The sequence below is a fragment of the Emydura macquarii genome, unplaced genomic scaffold (genome assembly GCF_026122565.2).
Source record: "Emydura macquarii macquarii isolate MOO-44397 ecotype Brisbane River unplaced genomic scaffold, CSIRO-AGI_Emac_v2 contig_2205, whole genome shotgun sequence".
NCBI classification, from domain to species: Eukaryota; Metazoa; Chordata; order Testudines; family Chelidae; genus Emydura; species Emydura macquarii.
Genome location: NW_027132342.1, coordinates 27,613,860 through 27,630,699, shown reverse-complemented (window position 1 = coordinate 27,630,699; position 16,840 = coordinate 27,613,860). Strand labels below are relative to the sequence as shown.

The 16,840-nt window shown below is 39.2% G+C and overlaps 1 protein-coding gene across 1 annotated transcript in view; it reads left to right on the top strand.

The window, feature by feature from the left end:
• PLEKHG7 (pleckstrin homology and RhoGEF domain containing G7) overlaps window positions 1-16,840 on the top strand; it is a 38,694-nt gene that overhangs the window by 842 nt on the left and 21,012 nt on the right. Inside the window, exons 2-4 of the mRNA XM_067559108.1 lie at window positions 11,765-11,860; window positions 14,713-14,808; window positions 16,486-16,610. Coding sequence (XP_067415209.1) covers window positions 11,765-11,860; window positions 14,713-14,808; window positions 16,486-16,610 — 317 coding nt within the window. The remainder of the gene's footprint in view (window positions 1-11,764; window positions 11,861-14,712; window positions 14,809-16,485; window positions 16,611-16,840) is intronic.

Here is a 16,840-nt window from a genome sequence, read left to right as displayed (position 1 = left end):
ATTCATTGAAAGAAAGGAACGCACAAACACTGAGGATCCTCAATAACTATTCCAGAAGGATGCAGAAGAGGATTTGGAGATACCCCAGCAGGTTCCTGTGGCTTCTAAATGGGAGACTGGTTGTGGGCGAGGAATTGCTGGGATGTTCTTGCGACCTCAACACGCTGCCATCTTCAACAGATAGTCTATCCACAGCAGATAGGCCTGACCTCAAGGACATGTACCCTGCAGTCGCTGATAATCAATATCCAACAGCAAGTGAGGTGTCCATGACTGAATAGTATAACTCGAGTGGGCAGACAAAGCCAGAAAGCTGTGTGGATGGCAGAATATGTGGGCTTCTAGGAGTTTCTGTTTAAATGCTTAATTAACTACAGGGGATTTGCAATGTTTAATGTATACAGCAACTCTACCAGTAGATGGTACTGTTCCTTATCTTAGTGTTAAGTTGTTGTCTTAGATGTTATGTTGTTGATCTGACCTGAAGGGTTAGTTTGAAGTTCAGTCCTGCCTGTGTGACCTGGAGTTGATGCTTGCAGTATCCAAGTAAAGCGCTGGGATTCTGCCAGTGAGTATTACACTATCACCTAGTTCAGGGTTTCTCAACCCATGGGTCGGGACCCAAAATTGGGTCACCAGAATGTTTCAAAGGGTGACGTGGCGCCTGTCCCATGAGGCTGGCCGGGCTCACCTCCCTGCTCCAGGCACTGCAACCTCTGGGGGCCCAGCACCACTCAGGTTTGCCTCAGCCATCATGATGATGGGAGTCCAGGTAGACCAAATTTGAGTGAGTGGCACTGCAACCCCAGGAGCCAGGTCACAACTCCACTCACACCAGTTTGGTCCAGTCAAGGGTGGAGCCAAACCTGACTGAAGTTGCAACACAAAGAGCCAAGTCCAGCCAGCCCCACAACATAAAAGTTGCAGGAGCCACCAGTGTGAGATGAGTGCCGGGCAGAACCCAACTCCCTTCCGGGAGCAAGATCCAACGTAAACCACTTTAGGGCAGGGCCATAACCAGGGCAGGGTGAGCAGGACAGCTGCCCCAGGGTGCAAAGCCATGGGAGTGACTTGGGCCAGCGATGACAGGCAGTTTGGGCCAGCCCCAAGCAGAGGGGCTCGGGGAAGGACTGCCACCTCCACCCCCTGACTCACCTCAGTGGGCCACCCAGCCTGTCTGAGTTTGGGGGAGGGGGGTGCAACCAAAAAAGCTGGGGGGGGGGGCATGTGACCCTGCAAGCTTCCTATGCATCACGTCTGGTAGGGGACACAAATATGTTTTGCTTGCCCAGGTGCTAAAATGCCTAGTTATGGCTCTGCCCCAGGGTCTCCAACCCCAAGCTAGTTACTGAGTCACGACAGACCATAAACATTTACAAATGGGTCCTGAGGCCCAAAAGATTGTGAACCACTGGCCTAGTCTTTCTCTAGCCTACTTCCTGTGAGATACCTGCAGGGTCCACAAGACGGCTCCATGCCACACCAGTGCTGTAAGCCCTCAATCAGTGGTCTCATTGCTGTCAATGAGGGTTCCTCATGCCAAGGGTTTGCAGGACTGGTTGCTTACAAATAAAATGTCTTTGCTGTCCATTGAAGTCCATTGGAAATTACATTGGTATCAGTGCCCAATTGCATGACCTACTTTTAGCCCCAAACACTACAGAACTATTTATGATCTTTTTTAATTTCTCATGGACTTTTTGGAGCCTACTGATTTTGTGGAATGACAGCAGGAAATTTTGAATGATCCATGAATTGAATTTGTTTTGACTGGTTCCCAGCAGGGTAATTTCTTTCTTCCTTCTCAAATTCCCCTGCTGTTTCAACTGAGAGATGATACTCTTCTGCACTTCCTGTAGCATAGTATTGGTACGGGTTAATTAACTCTAGTGTGTACATACCCTTAGAGAGTTGTGTATTTGTTATTCACCATGATAAAGAACTATGTTTCAATAGTAATTTACAGTGTAAAAGGAAGTTTCTGTCTTTCATAGTCTGAGATATGGAAAAAAATGAGTTCATGTCTCTCTACATTTTCATGATATTATATCAATTCAGTACCACAGCTAATGTTTTTTTCCTGTTAGTAGCACATTTTTCATAATTAAAGATGAGTCCCGCCTGTAACCCATCCCATGCCCAGGGTAGCCACCTGATAATGCCAAGGTCAGGGCAGGCTGTAAAAGGAGAGCAGATTCTCCCAACACTGGTGGGTGACACTGAAGTCAGACTTCCCAACCAGCTACAAACTCCACTTCTGAATCCCCACAGAAGCCAGTATACAAATGCACACAGCCTCCTTTACTGCATTTCAGCGCCCAGCTCCCAAATCAGCATTAGGTCCAGTAAAGAGACCAATTATTTTAAACTCTATGCTCTTTACTAAAAAGGTTCCCTCTGACCCCAAAGGGTCAGCCACAGTACCAGTTCAATACAAGTTTGGAGCTTACCTAAAATATCACGCTGCCAGCCAATCCTTTAGTAACTAAATCTAAAGGTTTATTGTAAAAAGAAAGAAAGAAACCATAAAAGAAATGTTAAAGGGCCAAAGCAAATCAGATACATACAAATGATTGAAAGTCCAGATACATCAAGTCTCCGGGAGAATTGTGGAGTTGCAAGCTTGTACAGTTCCTCTGGTATATATCCAGTACCTGGATGGGTCTTAGTCCTTTGGTTCAGTTGCTAGTGAATTGATCCAGAGATATGTCAGTAGCTGAACAGGAACAAAAGACAAAATTGTTTCTGTGGCTTGGCCTTATATACCTCTGGCCTTGGCCATGCTGTCTTGTGGAATCGTACAAGAACTAAAATGGAGTCCAGAGTCACATGGGCCAATCCTGGTAACTCTTCAGGTATGCCTTTTTCTTCCTGGGCCTCTTGCATCCGTGAGTGTCTTAATGGGCCATTAAGCAGGCTATTGTTCTGCATCCATCCTGTCTGAGTTGTTACCCAGATAGCCCAATTTGAAATACAGATATATCAAATATATCCATAACTTCCATTTCACATGTTACACATGAACATAAGTATTATCATCTGACTTAACATATTATAACCTTTCTAACAGTACCTGACATGGCATATCTCACATGAATTATTATGATTCTGACACACCGATGTCAAACAATATAACAAATGCTCTCTCCCCCATCTATTCAGCATGACACCTCCCTTTACCCCCACCGCACAGGCACAGGGACTAACTGCAGCAGAACCACTGCATTGCTACAAGTGGGACAGGATCTGAGGACCTCCTTCACACAACGGCGCAGAGCTAAGAAAGGCAGCAACATGGGGACAGGCCAGCAGATCTGTCATCCAGCCATTCAGCCCCAAGTGTACAATGCAGGATAGCCATGGGCTTATTGCTCTGCTTCAGTTCTATGTTCAGTTCAGTTCAGTTCAATATTTAATCTACACACACCCCAAACTTCCTCTGTTCTTCCCAGAACCCAGCCTGGCAACTTGGGCTGGGCTCAAAGGAGAGTATTCACTCTTAATTGCAAGGAGAAATAAACAGTATGTTAATGTATTTTTCCCTTTTTTTAATGCTATTTTTCTGTATTAGGGTCTTTCCAACACAAATACCACAGACAAGATGTTCCCTGTCATATTCATTGTCACACACTGAAAACAGCTTAAACGGCTGTCTTCAGAGCCAGGAAGTAATTACAACAACAAAAAAATCAATCCTCTGGCTGTTACGAAGTATGTTCATTTGACATTTAAAGCCTGCCATGACATCTGCCAATGTTACATACCCCGTGTTTCATCAGAATAGTAAGAATTAGCCAACCCTTTGGCAAACAGCAAATGTGCTAACAGTGGAAGAAAAGCAGTACTTAGAGGTACTCAGACTTCATCAATTGTATAAGACCATTCCTATTAAACTAGAAGATTTTGCTTTCCAACACATGTTGATTGAATACAGTAGTTAAACGCTCAATGAATGTTTATGTGCACTGCACATAATTATACCATAGCTGATGCAGACAACCTCGCTTGGCTTCCCAGGGTATAAAGTATTCTCACACCTCTTGGTTAAGTGGAAATCCTGGCAGCTAGTATGGCAATAAAATTTCTGCCAGGAGAAACTCATCTTTGTTTAACATGATCGTTTTACCCATTATGTAGTGTAATCCAGTGAGATTGCATAATAGTCCTTGGGAATGGCCTAAAACAAAGAATGAGTCCAGTATGCAGCTAAAAAGGTAAAAATCATCTATATATTCAAAACATATCCTGAAATTTAATAAATTATTTGGGCTATACAGCCAGGTCCAAAGCTGGTGTAAATTATTTTATGTCAATGGAATTTTGCCAGTTAAGGATCTGGCCTATATATATTGGTGGTGCCAACAGTAAGAGCACTATGGTATTCAAGGGGCCAGTGAGTTCCAGAGTTTTAATAACCAAGTTGGTTAGACGTGCTCCAGTCAGACAGACAATAATGTTTTAAATGCTGGCAGCTACCTGGAGCTCTGTCTAGGAAAACACGCCCACCATTGCTGACACTGGAGGAGCTGCGCTTGTGATAGCAACAGTGAGAAATTTTAGAAAAAGTTCTACAGACATCAGATACCACCACAGTGATGGGCATGGTGTAAGAACCCAAATAGAGCAGAATGATCTACTGCTAATGATCAGCTATGACACCCACTGTGGAACACACATGAGGAGATTCAGTCTTCTCAGGGTATCAGTCTTCTGCTTTTGCAAGAGACTTATTTGATAGTGGCAGGCTGAGAAACATTAAGTCCACCTCACGATAGTGTCTCCAGAGGGATATATCTCTTGTTGCAGCTCTTGGGAGTTCAGACCCAAAAGCTGCTTTCCTTTGACAATGGGGAGAGAAGGGGGACCTGCCATGAGACAAGGTGAAGTTAATTATAAAGAATGTTTTTAAGAAGCCAGGTGTGACATCTTCCTTTCCCTTTTCCAAGGCATGGAGGTTAACATCTCTGCCATCAGTTTAGAGTGATCACTTTTCTTCTTTACCTTTTCAGTATACAATTGGCCAAGGCACTATTAGTTTTGTAGTTTGGTGAATAGCAAATATTTTGGCAAGGCTTGGTCATTTCTCCCAGATGTAACACCCTTGCACCAGTGATGACACAGTGGAGCCTCCACATCATCAGAACAGATATTTGTGTGCATTTCATGAGCAAGAAGATCTGCTCCACCTCGTCCGATATAATTTTAAAGGACAAGCTGAGCGTGGAAAAAAAAACCTGGCCTTAATTACTCATTTAAAATTTTCTATTTAAAACAAATCTGCCTATATCATAAAGCATGTTTCAAGATTGATGCAGGAGGGATTTTCCCATTCCTTCTTATTTCTTGCTGAGCCAGACGAATATTGAAAACAAGTATTTATGAGCATTCTTGTGAATAAAACTTTCCAATTTGCTTTACCCTTTTATCCACTTGAGACCGTAATCCAATCCCCACTGAATTCACTGGAAGTCTTTCCACTGATTCATATACCTTTGGATGAATGATTTTTTTTATTTACAAGAACGTTTAAAGAAAGTGAAAAGTGTCACAAATTCTAGTACAAATAAATATCACTGAGAATATTTGCACTGGAAGCGTTTGCACAACCATTTGAAAAATGTTATTGTTTTCACAATAGATTTGAACCATTATAATGATATGTGGACAATTTGTGAACAAATAAACAGGACTGCAGCTATAAGTGTCCAATCATGGATTGGAAATAATACCAGCACAATGAATAATGAATTCCAAATACTCAGAGACTAGTTCCTGAATAATCCATAGGCTAAATTTTGTCCACACAGATCGTTCAAACAATTAGGAACATATTTGATTGCTGATAATTAATAAACAGAATAAAAGTGCTGACTTCATTGATTAAATTATTCACAATGATTACTTCAGACAACTCTAATTGCTTAAGACACTTGCATAAACACAGGATTGTTTCCATTTCATCTGCTCTTGATGCCTATTCCTTACCTGAGTGAGATTTCCTTTGCCAAACCTTATCAGTACAAACCTACCCAAAACAATCTGAAGAGAAAAAATGAAAAGCAAGGAAGAGAGACAATTATTCTAGAGAGTGAATATTATTAATTCTGTTAAATGGATCATGTTACCTTTTGTAAGTTGGCATTGATCCAGAGGTCACTCCATCTGACCTTTCTGATAAACAAATCCCCTAGAAACACTGAACCTACAAGGTGAAAAACTAGTTCCTTATTTCAGCACTCAACAAGCAAGCTGAGGAAGAGAAAAAGGTGTCACTATGGCTGAGTCCAATTCTTCAGCTGTTTAACACAGTAAGTTTAATGATCTACTTTGTCTGCCCTTTCCTCTTATATCATGTTTGCTTTGTCAAGATTGTGTTGCTGAAATGACTTTTTTGAGCCCCTAGTTTCAAAAAACTACTGAAATTTATTATATTTTCAGTTTAATGTAAGAGCTTTCCAGACAGCAAGTTTTAATTAAAATCTAATAAAAAAAATATTTTTTTATGATTTGTGCTTCTTAAGCATATTGTTTAACAAACCTAAAGGCTACATAGTAACACTTCTTTAATTCATACTAATATCTGGCTGCCCAATTGTGAATTATAGAATTCTGCATACAGACAACCAAGTGATCTCTTATAAAAAAAAATGTAATGCATCACAAAATATACTTCTGTTCATTTATTTGGTGAATGTAGCATAGTATTATTTATAATACTTCACAATATACTAATAAATGTTGTAAAGATCACAAAGCCATCGTAACAGGAGATGTCACTACAACATTGTGCTATATGATGAAAAACAGAGAAATTGCACTGATTTTGTGCATGATTTATGGAAAGAGTGGATTTCAAGTGTATCTCAGTTTTAGGCTTGGTCTACACTTACCCTGGCGATTCGGCAGCAGTCGACAGGAGTTATGCAAACTACGCAAAAAACTTGCGCAACTCCCGTCGACTGCTGTGCGTCTCTTCTGCGCGCCATTTTCAGTACACTGTGCTGACAGGAACCGCGTTCCCATTGATGCAGTGCTACGCCACTTGCGGGGGTGGATTAACAGCGTCGACTTCTGGATCGACTGAGCCGGCCTTCACTGACCGCTCAGTCAATCCAGATAAGTCGATCTGACGGCAGCAACTTTGCCACCGTCAGTGTAGACATAGCCTTAATGAGCACATGCTTTAATTACTCTTTATCTCAAAGATGGGTGAATAAGGCAAAAAAATTCTATGGATATTCATCACAGTTGTGATTAATTCATTTCAGTTATGTTCAAGAAAATTTTGTTTTTACTTCCTGCAAACATTTGAGGGATTGGATTGGATTGGATTGGCCCAAAAGCTTGTGGAAAGCAAAAGTTGCACATGTCAAAAGCTGCAAAAAATAAATTTTAAATTTGCACCCTCAATAATTTGGGTCAGGAGTACTGCTAGAGTTAACCAATGAGAGAACAGAACCAATACCTCATGATTATCTATTTAAAATTAAGCAACACAGATCAAATTTCACAAGCCACATTCAATCGATTAAGGGAGGTAAAAAGCCAGCATATGTTTGAATAAACAACTAATAAATAGATCTGAGGAAATCATGAACTGTTTGTAGATATTCTGTCAGCAAAATGAGAGGCCCCATTTGCTGAATAAATTATTTATCATTAATTATTTTCTTACCTGTACTATCTATCAATCCATTTCTAGATGGACTATTACTGTACTATCTAGGAACTACACTTTCATACATCATGCAACATAAAACAGATTACTACACTTAATTACCAGATAAATTGTCACTATATATTGATTATTAACTTTTTGCTTTATTATTTAATTACATAATAACAATTATATTTATTTATTTCAAAGCATCCTGCTTCTCTGCTGAAAAGAAAATAATACAAGTTAGCCTTGTCTTAAATGATTGTTAGATTTTATTTGCTTAACCTTTCGGTAAATTATAATTTCATATAGCCCATTTATCCTGCTTAAAAAGAGAAAGGAATCATGGTCATTGGTGGTTTCCCTGTTATCCCTAATACAGTACAGTGCTGTAGTCTCACTTCTTGGCAGAAAAAGGCCTAAGAAAAACTAAGAAACTCTGACCCCAGTCAAGCCAAGCACTCAGCTATATCCTTAATCTTAAACACATAATTAGTCTCATTGAATGTAATGGTACTGTTTGATCTTAAAGTTAAGCATGTGCCTACATACTTTGCTCAATCAGGGCCTCTCAACTATTGAAGCTCTTATTTTCTCCTGAAACCTTTAAGAACAGAGCCCTTTTCAGATATCCTTCCTAAGGCCCTCTATATATACTACAGACGAAACTGCCCTACAAGAAAATCTGAATAATCACCTGAAGGAAGATTGTTATAGTGCATGATCATGGAAGGTGAGAAGCATATCTTTTACAAGTATATCTACTGTGCCCACCATTGTTGTATCTGAGTATTGAACAAAGTACCTTAGATTCACATAGCATTTTCCAAGAAAGCATCAAATGCAATAATGCATGGAAAGGCTGTCCTACTCTAAAATGCTGAGGCTGATTCTGGAGAAAGGTACTATAATCACATGTATTATGTCACAGCCCATCATACTAATAAGGAGAATATACACAAAAGCCTCACACCAGAGGTGAAAGGATGAATTTAAGGCCCACTGAACGTTTTAAATTTCCCCAGTCATCGTAAACCTCAGGAGCATCTGCACTAAATAACTTTGTACCTATGAATTCCCAAAATACAAAAGGTTAATAGTACTCAACATTTTTTTTCTCATGGTGAGATGTTTAGCAGTTGCACACACTGAACTATAGTTACACGTATTCATCTTTATCAGTGTATATCTGTTTCTTTATCTATACATGCTGGCATATTAAATGTAAGTGCCCATAAAATACATAAAGAATGTGTGTGGAAAGAAGATAATCAAAAGTTCTAATAAGGAAACAGAGAAGCTGAACAAAGTTAGATTTTCAAGGAGGCATATTTTCTACAGCTGGTTTTGTAGGAGGATAGCTATGTTTATAGTACATCCGTTGTAACATGTTAGAATGTACAGTGATAGATGTAGGCAGTTTTTGAGATCCTTAAATAGGAAAGAAACTCTCTTCTGTTAATTATCATGAATTTTTAATTTTCAAAAGTGACTAATGATTTTTGGTGCCCAAGTTGAGGCATCTGATTTTCAGAAAGCACTGACAATCCACCCTCTGAAAATCAGGTTCCTTTAAGGCATTTCAAGTTGGGCACCCAAAAATCACTAGTCACTTTGGATCATTTAAATCTATAGGTCAAATTTATCCATGGGCCAACTGCATCGACTTAGAGTTATATTAAATTCCATTGACTTTAGTTGTTCCAGTTACACTAGGGCTGAATATGTCATTGTATAATAAATAAAAATAATGATTGATACCGATGAATACTAGTTAGGAATTCACTTTTCAGTCCTACTCTTAAACAGCACCTGGTTTTCAGCAAGGGATAATAATTAATTTAATCTCATGTATTTCATATCCCTTTCTATAATTAACAGAAAATATAATATGAAATATAATATATAATATAAAATATAAAAATATGATTAATAGATCATGTGAAATATATGAGGTTCAATAAGGAACATTCCATTTGACAATGGAGATTTCTTTTCTGATTGTGTTCAGCTGTAGATCTGCATGCTGTAACTAAAGGATGCAACAACCCGTTTGTGATTATTCTCTGGAACAGGATTTAGAATGTCATCTAAATAGAGAGATTGACCCACATGAGGAGAATGTTGATTTGTCAGGAAACAGTGACTCAGAAAGTGACATCTTCTAGCCCTGTGAAGCAAAGGCAATATCAATTAGAATGGACAGTAAAATGCCTCCAGTTGGCTGTATCCAGAGAAGAAGTTACAGAGAGCCTCCAGTCCTGCTAATGGTTCCATCGAAGGAGCATGAGGAAAACTATAGTGCACCTTTCTGGTTTGACAGGCATGCTCCAGGCAGAATTTCCACCTCCCCAACTCAAAGGAGGCTAAGAAATAGTGTGGCGTCTATCTCGCAAGCTTCAGGATTTAAGGAGTGCTTTGATGGCATCAGGTGGGGAAGCCAGAAGGAGCATGCTGGTTCTCTGCAGCATATTTGTAAACATGTAAATAAATGAGATAAATAAGATGGGTCAAACTATAGATATCAGTGGGTTAATGTTCCTATTGCTTGATGCTTGGCACCTTTTCTCGAGTCTAGGTAAATATAGATTCTTTTTCTTAATCTATAATTATCTTGATGCTGTAATTTCTCCAGCCACTAAAAAGCTCAGGAATTAAGCTAGGTATAGTGAACTATGAAGGGATATCAGATGATGCACAGTATTATGGGATGTTATCGTTGAACCATTCAATTGACTGTTGGCTAAAACACAAATTTTAAAATGTGGTTTGGAACCTCAATTTTAATACAACGAATCTTTAAGCACATGCTATCATGAATCAGGGCCTAAGTTATCAGGGTTTGTTTAAATGGGAAAATTAACCAGTATTACGCTACCAGTGGAATTATTCTGGGATAAGAGAGTGTCCACAAGGGAAGTTATACCAGTATAACTATAGTGATGTAATTATGCTGGTACACTTATCTATATAGACAAGCCTTTAGATGCTGGAAATGAACATATATGCCTAGTGTTCTTGAAAGTTGAATGATGTCATTTTTAAAAAACTAACCTGGAGTCTAACTGACCATGTCATGGTAAGAAATTAACAGTAGCTGGGTTTTTAGCACCTGTAACTCATATTGACAATGAGAAGTATGAGCACTCAGCAACTGTGAAAATCCAGTCATTGGTAGACATCACTATTGTCATCAATGGGTTTTAGCCCAGCCCCATAAACTGCCTGATCATAGCTGTTAAATTTTAGTTAAATATAAATTATTTCTTCTCCTTAAGAATTGTATTTGTCTCCTTCAAGAAAAGAGCAACAAATTAATATTAATAGTCTTCCTTTTGTTTTCATACCCAACGATTTATTTGTTTTAATTTCACCCATTAAAGTCCAAAAAATCAAGGTGGCCATTCTCCAGAAAAGGAGCTGTGAGTATTTGACAATATAACTTTTCCTATCCCACATTAATGTGTGGGATACCTGATGTATGATATATTCACTATTTATCACATGCATTCACAGTGTTCATTCAGTGCAGGTGAAATTCACTCAAAAAAAAAGAGAGCCTGAACAAACCACCCCACCTCTCAAAATGGTGGCCTTACAGCAATTATATAGTATAGTGGGATCTTCCACCCTCCATGCTGGAGAATACAGAGCAACATGGAAGTAGATAGAAAGGGTTGGGGTGAACCTAGGTTAGAGGGCACGGACTTAAGAAGAGTGGGATTCATGACCACCAGGTCTACAGTTGCATGGATCTGTGGGTCTGAACCCCTGTATACAGGTCTTCAGAGGCCTCAGCCCCCATTCCTGACCATAGGATAGAATAACAGCCATGACAGGACTACAATGCTGTCAATGTGCTGGCTGTGAATGGATTCTGTAACTTCAGTCATTTTATAGTTCCTGTCCAAAGCCCATTATTTAGGCTCTGTGTAGGCCATGAAAAACTTTCTCCTACATGGCGTCAGCACAGCTATTTTGTAGTCTGCCAATCAAATTACTGGTAAATATGGTAAATATATCTGCCATTTGCAAATTAATTGGTTTGTTAAAGTTTAATTAATACAGATGGTAAAATAGTATGGCTTTATTGTCTCTTTAAAGGTATTTGTGAATATGCTAAAATACCTGCAAAACAATGAGTTCCTCTTGGATGTGGATTTGTGGGGACTTTTTGCAAACTTGGAGGAGTTAAACCAGGTGAGAAAAAAAGAAATCTCATTTAGACCAAAAGCTGACAGTATAATTAAAAAGGAGACCACAAAGAACGGTCAAATCCAGATTTCAGTGTCTGTGTCTTGAACCCCTCTCTTTTTGGCGAAACAATTTGGAGGAGGCTTCATCAGTCCAGATGACTTTCCTATGATTTCAGGAACAGGCATAGAGCCATTTGAGTTTTGGGTCTGGCTGTTGTCTGATGGTTTCTTATTTTGAAGTAAATGTCATATGAAGAGCTTGGCATTAGCTCTTTAAAATAGAGTCTTGTTAAAAGCATGGTTTTTGGCAGTCCTCATTGTACAAACATTAGGGCAGAACAATCACAACAGCTAGCTCCATACAACAGTGAATTTCCCATATTAAACAAGTGCATAGACATGAAGTGTTTGCTATGCTATGGTCCCCTTGTGCTACTCCAGAAAGACAAAGGAAATAGAAACCACCCACATCTTCCCAGCTGGGGATTCCCCAGCATGGAAGAATCCATGACAGGTGTAGAGCTGACATGTTTGACTCCTGTGCTACTCGCCCTGCAGTTTCTGGGGCAAGGTGGAGAGAAGACATGCCCTTGGTGCCCTGTGCCCTGGCTATCCTCAGCTGGCGGTCAGTCCCCTTGGGGATCTTTTCCAACACGTGCAATTAAAGTAGTTCCTAGGTTGCTCTGACTTGTCCTGGGGTCAGAAAAGACTCAAGGATTCCTAACACTACGCATCCTGAGTGTAAACTTGGCAAAGCAGAGAACTTGGCCTAAGATCTCTATTTTACAAGGAGAGAGCATTCTCTGCAAAGAATTTTAATGCCAAGACAAGTTAGTCAAGATTGCAATTGATAATACCTGGCATTCCCTCAAACTAAAATAGTCATTACCTGGCTTTAATGGCAAAGCAAAACTCTGTCCTACCTTTGATAGCATCAAATAAAACAAAAGAAATTATTTACAAACTAATTCTTTTAACTGAATACAAAATTATCAATATAAGAGCAAACACATCAACTGGACTGAATAGGGGGTAACATTTAGGAATAGTTTCTGATTCTGTTGGCTGAATGAGCACTACAGAAAATGATCACTCAGATCAAATGCTACTATATTAAGAAAACTGTATGTTGCAATTTCCCCCCTCAAAGTTACACTTATCCTGGTCATTCACATCTCACTTTTTCTTGCTCCTCTTCTACTAGCACAGAGTGTGTTTACTCTCTGTTATAAGGATTGCAAAGATTAATTAGTCTCTGCACTGAACACACGAAGGGCTAAATATTATTTGTATAGCTCTGCTGGTGTGAGGCAGTATGAGCTAGTAGATATGGACAGTCAGGAGATGTTGTTTCTACTCCCATCTGTGCCACTGGCTCGCTGGATGACATTGGCCCAATCAGTTCATCTCTCTGTGTCTTTGTTTCCTCCGCCACCCTCTGTCTTTCTTGTCTATTTAGAAGGTAATTGTTTCAAGGCAAGGGCCTATTTTTTACTGTGCTTATTCAGGGCCTAGCCCAAAGGGCCTCAATCTCAGTCTGGGCCTTTAAATGTTACTATAATACAACATAATAATGAAAATAATAATTACTACTGCAATAAGTCATTATGCCCTCAGTTCCCGCTCGCATTCCTACAGAAACAACAGATTCTGATAAGCTAAACATCAGAATATACAAGCATCAAGACTTTGCCTGGCCCTATCTTTGGGGATTAAGATGGGAAGGGAGATTAATTATGTGCAATTTACAGGGTGAACGTGCCCCAGGGTTGGTTAGGATACAGTCATGACTTGAGTGTTGTTTTTAATACTTTTCCCATTATGGGGGTTTTTTTGTTTTTGTTTTTGTAATCTTTGCATGTATATGTGGTAGAGTAACATCTATCATGGTCAAAGTAAGAAAAGTAGATGCTCCAAATGACACTGAAACTCTTGCCATAAAAGAAATGTATGTGGTGAAGTATATAAAATACACTTTGCCAAAATGCTAGAGTAAATACTCTACCACGAGTAATTCCCCAAAAGCTATGTAGACCCATACATTTACCAAACAAAACATAGCATTTGCAATTAAAATCCCAGCATTTTCTTGTAATACACTGAGGTACTGGAGATACAGCAGTTATTTTTGATTCTGTCCCTACAGGAATACTATGAGATCCCCAATACCACTGCATAGTATATATAGACTTCACAGTAAATTTTTCTATGGATGCACAGATGTGGAGATTCAGATAAACCCATTAGAATCTAACTGAAAATATTTTTAAAGAACTTAATTTGGGAGAACGGCTTGCTTGCAAAGACAGTTTTCATATTCTGGTCCCTTTGCAGTTTTAAATAAATGTTTTCATTATCTTCAGGAAATTGAAATAAGGTTGAATATAAAGCACAAATGCTTTCCAAATGAGTTTGAAGACCTCTTTAATAACATTGCATCTATAGAGTTCTGGCACATCAGATCAGATTCTCACCAGTATACAGCATTGATTTTTGTAATTCCCAATGTTCATTTGTGTTTAATACTCACATTAGTTATGTAGCTGTGTTCTAAAATAAATGTCATTGGAAAAATATAATCTAGTTTCATCATTTTTGTTAAACAGAACTTGACGAGACCTAAGTGGGTGTTTTTAACGGGCTTGTTTTAACTTCTGGTTAACTCAAGCACTTGGGCCATGATTTTGAAACTGATTCTGCCCATTGACTTAAAGTCAGTCAAGTGGAGCTCTGTGCAAGTACAGAGGTCTATTGAGTGTGGAGTCAGCTGCAGGCTCTGGACCTTAAAATATTTAGTGATAAAAATAAAGCTCAGAAGATGAATCAAACTCTTTTTTTTTTTCTTTCCTTGATTAGATGAGTCTCAGTTTTGTGACTAATTTTTTCAAAATTGTAAAAGACCATGTCACTGCATCTGAATTCTCCCTGGATTTCATCTCTGTACTCACAAAGGTAACACGGTCAGAAATGGTCTGTAGTACTACTCTGACTGTAAAGCAGAAAGTCTGTGAAGTTGCTTTCTTGGTCACATTCGACTTTTTCTGAAGACCTCCTAGATGATAAACTACGAGGAATAAAGCTGTCTAATGGGAGCTTCAGAGCTACATTCACTCTTCTGCTATAATGTCACAATATTCAAATTTAGTTTTTAAATAATAATTTTAAATAATAAATTAATTCACAGCAATGGTTCTAGCAGTTTGCACTCATCATGTTGATAGATTGTTGTTAATAAAGCTGGCCAATCTGAAACGAACAGATTTGGCCATCGCTTTTGCAGTTTCAGACAAACTTGTTTGCATGCACACTTTGCTAACACATCCTTGTAGGGTTGGTTAGAGATTCCCTCCTAGTCAGATTAGATGTGAGGCATCTGTAGTTTTACTTTCCTCAGTGGGCACCGTAGCTCCATTCATTCAGTACCAATGCCTGTCATATATTATAAATATTGTGGTTGGAATCCTGGCCCCAGTGAAGTCAGTGGTAAAACTCTCATTGACTTCAGTGGGGCCAGGATTATTTCACCTTTTGTGTTTAGATGTTCATATATTAAAAAACATTAGTATATACATGTCAAAACATATTTCCTCTTGATTTTTCTCCTTTCCAGGTTTCTCCTTCCTGCAATATCCTCTCTACATCTTTCCCTTAACATTTACCCACCTCTAAATTTCTCCTTCCATCTGTGTTCTCTTTTTCCTTTAACTCATCTGGTCACCATATCAGATAAGTGAGGGAAAGCTGTTGACCTAGTTCTGCTCAGCAAACAGCTGGCAGCAACTGCTGCCTTATTTCTTCCCCCAAGCACTTCCTACCGTCCAACTCCACTGCTTCTGTTGTGATGCCGACACTAGCAATTGTCAGGGACTCTCCCACCAGCATGAAACCTCCTGTGCTACTCACCAGTGATAGCAACAGTGGAAATACTAGTGTAGGCAGGGCATCAGCACTTTTACCCCAGGGCTTATCTGGTTCTGGAGCTGCACTGGTGGTAGAAAATGCTAACATAGACTCTGCCCCAGAGGACAAGACCTTGTGTATTCTTATGCCATGTATGCACAAGGATGGTTCTTTATACAAACCCTTGCAATGCCTGTGTCCATTCAGAAAAAAAGGGTACAGCCCTCATGGGTCCACCATCCACATTATCTTTAGCCTTTCTTTTAGAATAGGCTTTGCACTCAGTGGGTGAAATCCTGGCCCCGCTGAAGTCAATGAGAGTTTGCCATTGACTTCTTTGGGGCCAAGATTTCACCCACATTTTTAAGTGCCACTGACACACGTGTATACCTTAGTTCATTCCTAACTATGAGACTATGCGAAGCTGTTACATAGCCTAGCATTTTTATCATCTACTTCACCTTTCCTGCAATAAAGCCTCAACACCGCAATAAAGTCTCAACACATGCCCTTAGAATTGCTAGAGTTATGGCAGGATTCTTTAAGAAAGTAGTTTTCTTTGGCAAGTTTACTCTCTATTGTACTCCATTTTTCCCCATTACATTTTGCTTGAGATTTGATTGTATCTTACAAAAACTAAGAAAATGGATTGTCTGCCCCATTGTTTTGCCCCTCATTTTAACATTCCTCTTTTTCAATCTTGTTAAACCTACATCTTTTGTCTTGCAGTACTTTCAAGGTAACCTCTGTCAGACACACCAGATTTATTGCCTTCATTACACTTCAGCTGTTTTTTACTTGGAGAACCTGAGGCAGAGAGAAGATTTTGGAATCTATCTGAAATTAAAATGTTGGTTTTGTTCTCCTTTTTCAGTCTTCAATAATCCTATTCTATTGCAGTACTTTAAAAAGAGATTGAAAAAGCTATTTTAGATAACATTCTATGCAGCTTTTCTTGACATGCAAAAGATACCACAGGTTTAAATACACTGAGTGGAATCCTAGCTCCATTGAAATCAATGGCAACATTTCCATTGACATGAGCCTCCTTCAATGGCACCAAGTTTTCATCCACTCATAGAGG